The sequence below is a fragment of the Wickerhamomyces anomalus genome (assembly GCF_001661255.1).
Source record: "Wickerhamomyces anomalus NRRL Y-366-8 unplaced genomic scaffold WICANscaffold_37, whole genome shotgun sequence".
NCBI classification, from domain to species: Eukaryota; Fungi; Ascomycota; class Saccharomycetes; order Phaffomycetales; family Wickerhamomycetaceae; genus Hansenula; species Hansenula anomala.
In genome coordinates, this window is record NW_017567146.1 from 1 (window position 1) to 2,317 (window position 2,317).

General features: G+C 33.9%; 2 protein-coding genes across 2 annotated transcripts; both read right to left on the reverse strand.

Moving 5' to 3' along the window:
- Positions 1 to 11: 11 nt before the first annotated feature.
- Positions 12 to 395, reverse strand: WICANDRAFT_65903 (uncharacterized protein; the record flags this gene model as incomplete). The annotated part of the gene is made up of 1 exon (XM_019184016.1): positions 12 to 395. The coding sequence occupies one exon, from the start codon at positions 393 to 395 to the stop codon at positions 12 to 14; it is 384 nt and encodes a 127-aa protein (XP_019035838.1).
- A 33-nt stretch (positions 396 to 428) lies between these two features.
- On the reverse strand, positions 429 to 2,207 carry WICANDRAFT_65904 (uncharacterized protein; the record flags this gene model as incomplete). Its single annotated transcript, XM_019184017.1, has 1 exon — positions 429 to 2,207. The coding sequence occupies one exon, from the start codon at positions 2,205 to 2,207 to the stop codon at positions 429 to 431; it is 1,779 nt and encodes a 592-aa protein (XP_019035839.1).
- Positions 2,208 to 2,317: the final 110 nt, after the last annotated feature.

Genomic DNA, 2,317 nt, shown 5'->3' on the forward strand with positions numbered 1-2,317 from the left:
AAGTCAAGTTTTCAATAATTCAACGATTGATATAAGTTGTAGCTCTCACACTTATTAATGTACACACATTTGAGATCCTTGTTCTGAAATTTCAATGTTCCTTGTCCATCAGCTGTTATTATGGATCCATCAGCCAACTTGATTGGTATTAAACAAGGTTCCAAATTGTCAATGATCTTTTCATCATTTGTAACACAAACAGAAGCACCACTGTCCAGTATGAATCTGGTGTTGTTGGACTCAGCTTCTGATTGAAATTTGTTAGATTCAATTGTTGGTAGTTGATGCAAGTCATCTGTTTCATTGTTGTTGTTGATGATTGTGATACTATCTTCTGTTTCAGTATGTGAAGTATGTGATGTGGTTGTATTTGATGATGTTGATGAATCTATCATTGGGATGTCATTGGTGTTAACAATATTTAGTTGCTATTTGTTCTCATTAATGAGCTTTAATGTTTTAGCAATTGTTTCTTGATGTCCCTGAGGTTTATACTTGAGGAGTTGAGTGAGTTGCTTTTGAAACTTTTCAAGTGATGAAACTTTTCCAGTTAAATCAAATACATGTTGATTTATTTCATGTCTAATACCACAATGATGACAATATGGCTCTTTATCCCCAATTGAACTGTGGCCTATATCTGATGGTATGCTGTGATAATACTTAAAATAATTTCCACTTTCAGGACCTTCAGTTCTTATCAAATTTGCAAACTTGGGATTGGTAAATGGTTTTGTTGTTGATGAAGCTGGTTTTTGATCACTAAACTTTGAACTCCATTGACGTGATTTGTTCTGACTTTTATCATAGCTAACAGGTGTTTCAAAATCCACTTGTACTGTATTGATCTTTACCATGTCATTGTTTCTGTTGACATTCAACACATTTTCTTTCCCTTCATGCAAAAATTTCTCCAACAACAGTCCATATGTGATTTCTCCTTTCTCATGAAATATGCTTTTAATGAATTTCAAAATAAATTTGTCACTTTCAGGGAAGAATTTTCTTTCCTGATTAAACAGCATTAAAGTGATCACTGTTTCCAAGGCAGCAACCAGATTGTTTTGGTGTTTGGTTTTGAATTCTTCAATGGATTTTTCTCTACTTTTGAGAAAACTTAGGAAGTCATTTGGAATTTCAAAATTGTTGGTCAATTTCACTGCAGAGTTGTAAATTGGATGTATAACATTTGGTACATGAACTGTTGCAACTAGTTCCAAATATTCTTGTGCTTTGGAAGGATGTGTGTCTCTTCCTAACTTGTTGTATAAATATTGAAAATTCAAGGTTGATGATAAGGTGGTAATGAGATGCTTGTTGATAATTTCATATGCAGCTGGATATAATTTTGTAATGGTGTTGATGTCCAGTGGTGTATAGAATGGATTTGGTAAGTTTAACCACTCTGTGTCTGATGTTGGCAATTTATTCACAAGACAATAGTACCACGCTTGAGAAAACCCATTTGGAATTTGTTTGAAACATTTATCTTTCAATGTTGTAATGATGTTGATGGGTGAATCATTCACTTTATCATCTTTTAATTTAAATTCTTCAAATGCTGGTAAATTGAACATTATTTTCATGTTATTGATGGTTGTTTGTTCAAAATTCATCATTATATCATTAAATTGCACTTGATCAGATACATGATTTTGTTGTTGCAGAGGTTGTTGAACAGTTTGAAGTAACTGTAATAGTTGAGCAAGTGTTTGTGGATCCATTGAATTGAGGACATTAGTAGCAGCATTAGTGTTTGAAGTTGTGCTATTGGTTCCATGTTGTGTATTATTAGATAAACCCGGTGGAAGTGATGAAGGTGCTGATAAACCTGGAGGAAACAATGGTGCTGAATTTGGTTGAGGTAATCCAGGTGGTGGGAAAAAAGTGCGATTTTGATTTGACCCATTTGTCTCATGGTCCGTTTCAGTTGAACTAGAAAAATTTTCATTTTGTGCAGATAATGCAGCTTGTTGAACACCATTTGTTGAAAAATTTTCTTCTGAAGTGGTTGAGTTTGGTGTGTTTTCAGATGTTGATGCAGCATGTGATGCAGAAATATTGTTTTCAATTGCTGTAACACGAGGATTAGCCTTGGTTTTTCTGGCTGGTTTTCTGGTTTTGGTTACTCTAGTTGTTGAAGAGGTTGAAGAGGTTGAAGAGGTTGAAGAGGTGTTTCTTCTATTGGAGTTTCTTGTGACAGCCATTGTTTCTAGTTGATGTTGATTTAATGATCACTTGTTTTATTTTATTCGTGGTTTTAACCTGACAGAATATCCTCTACTGTGTGTATATTAGGTAATTCCGATGTTCTATT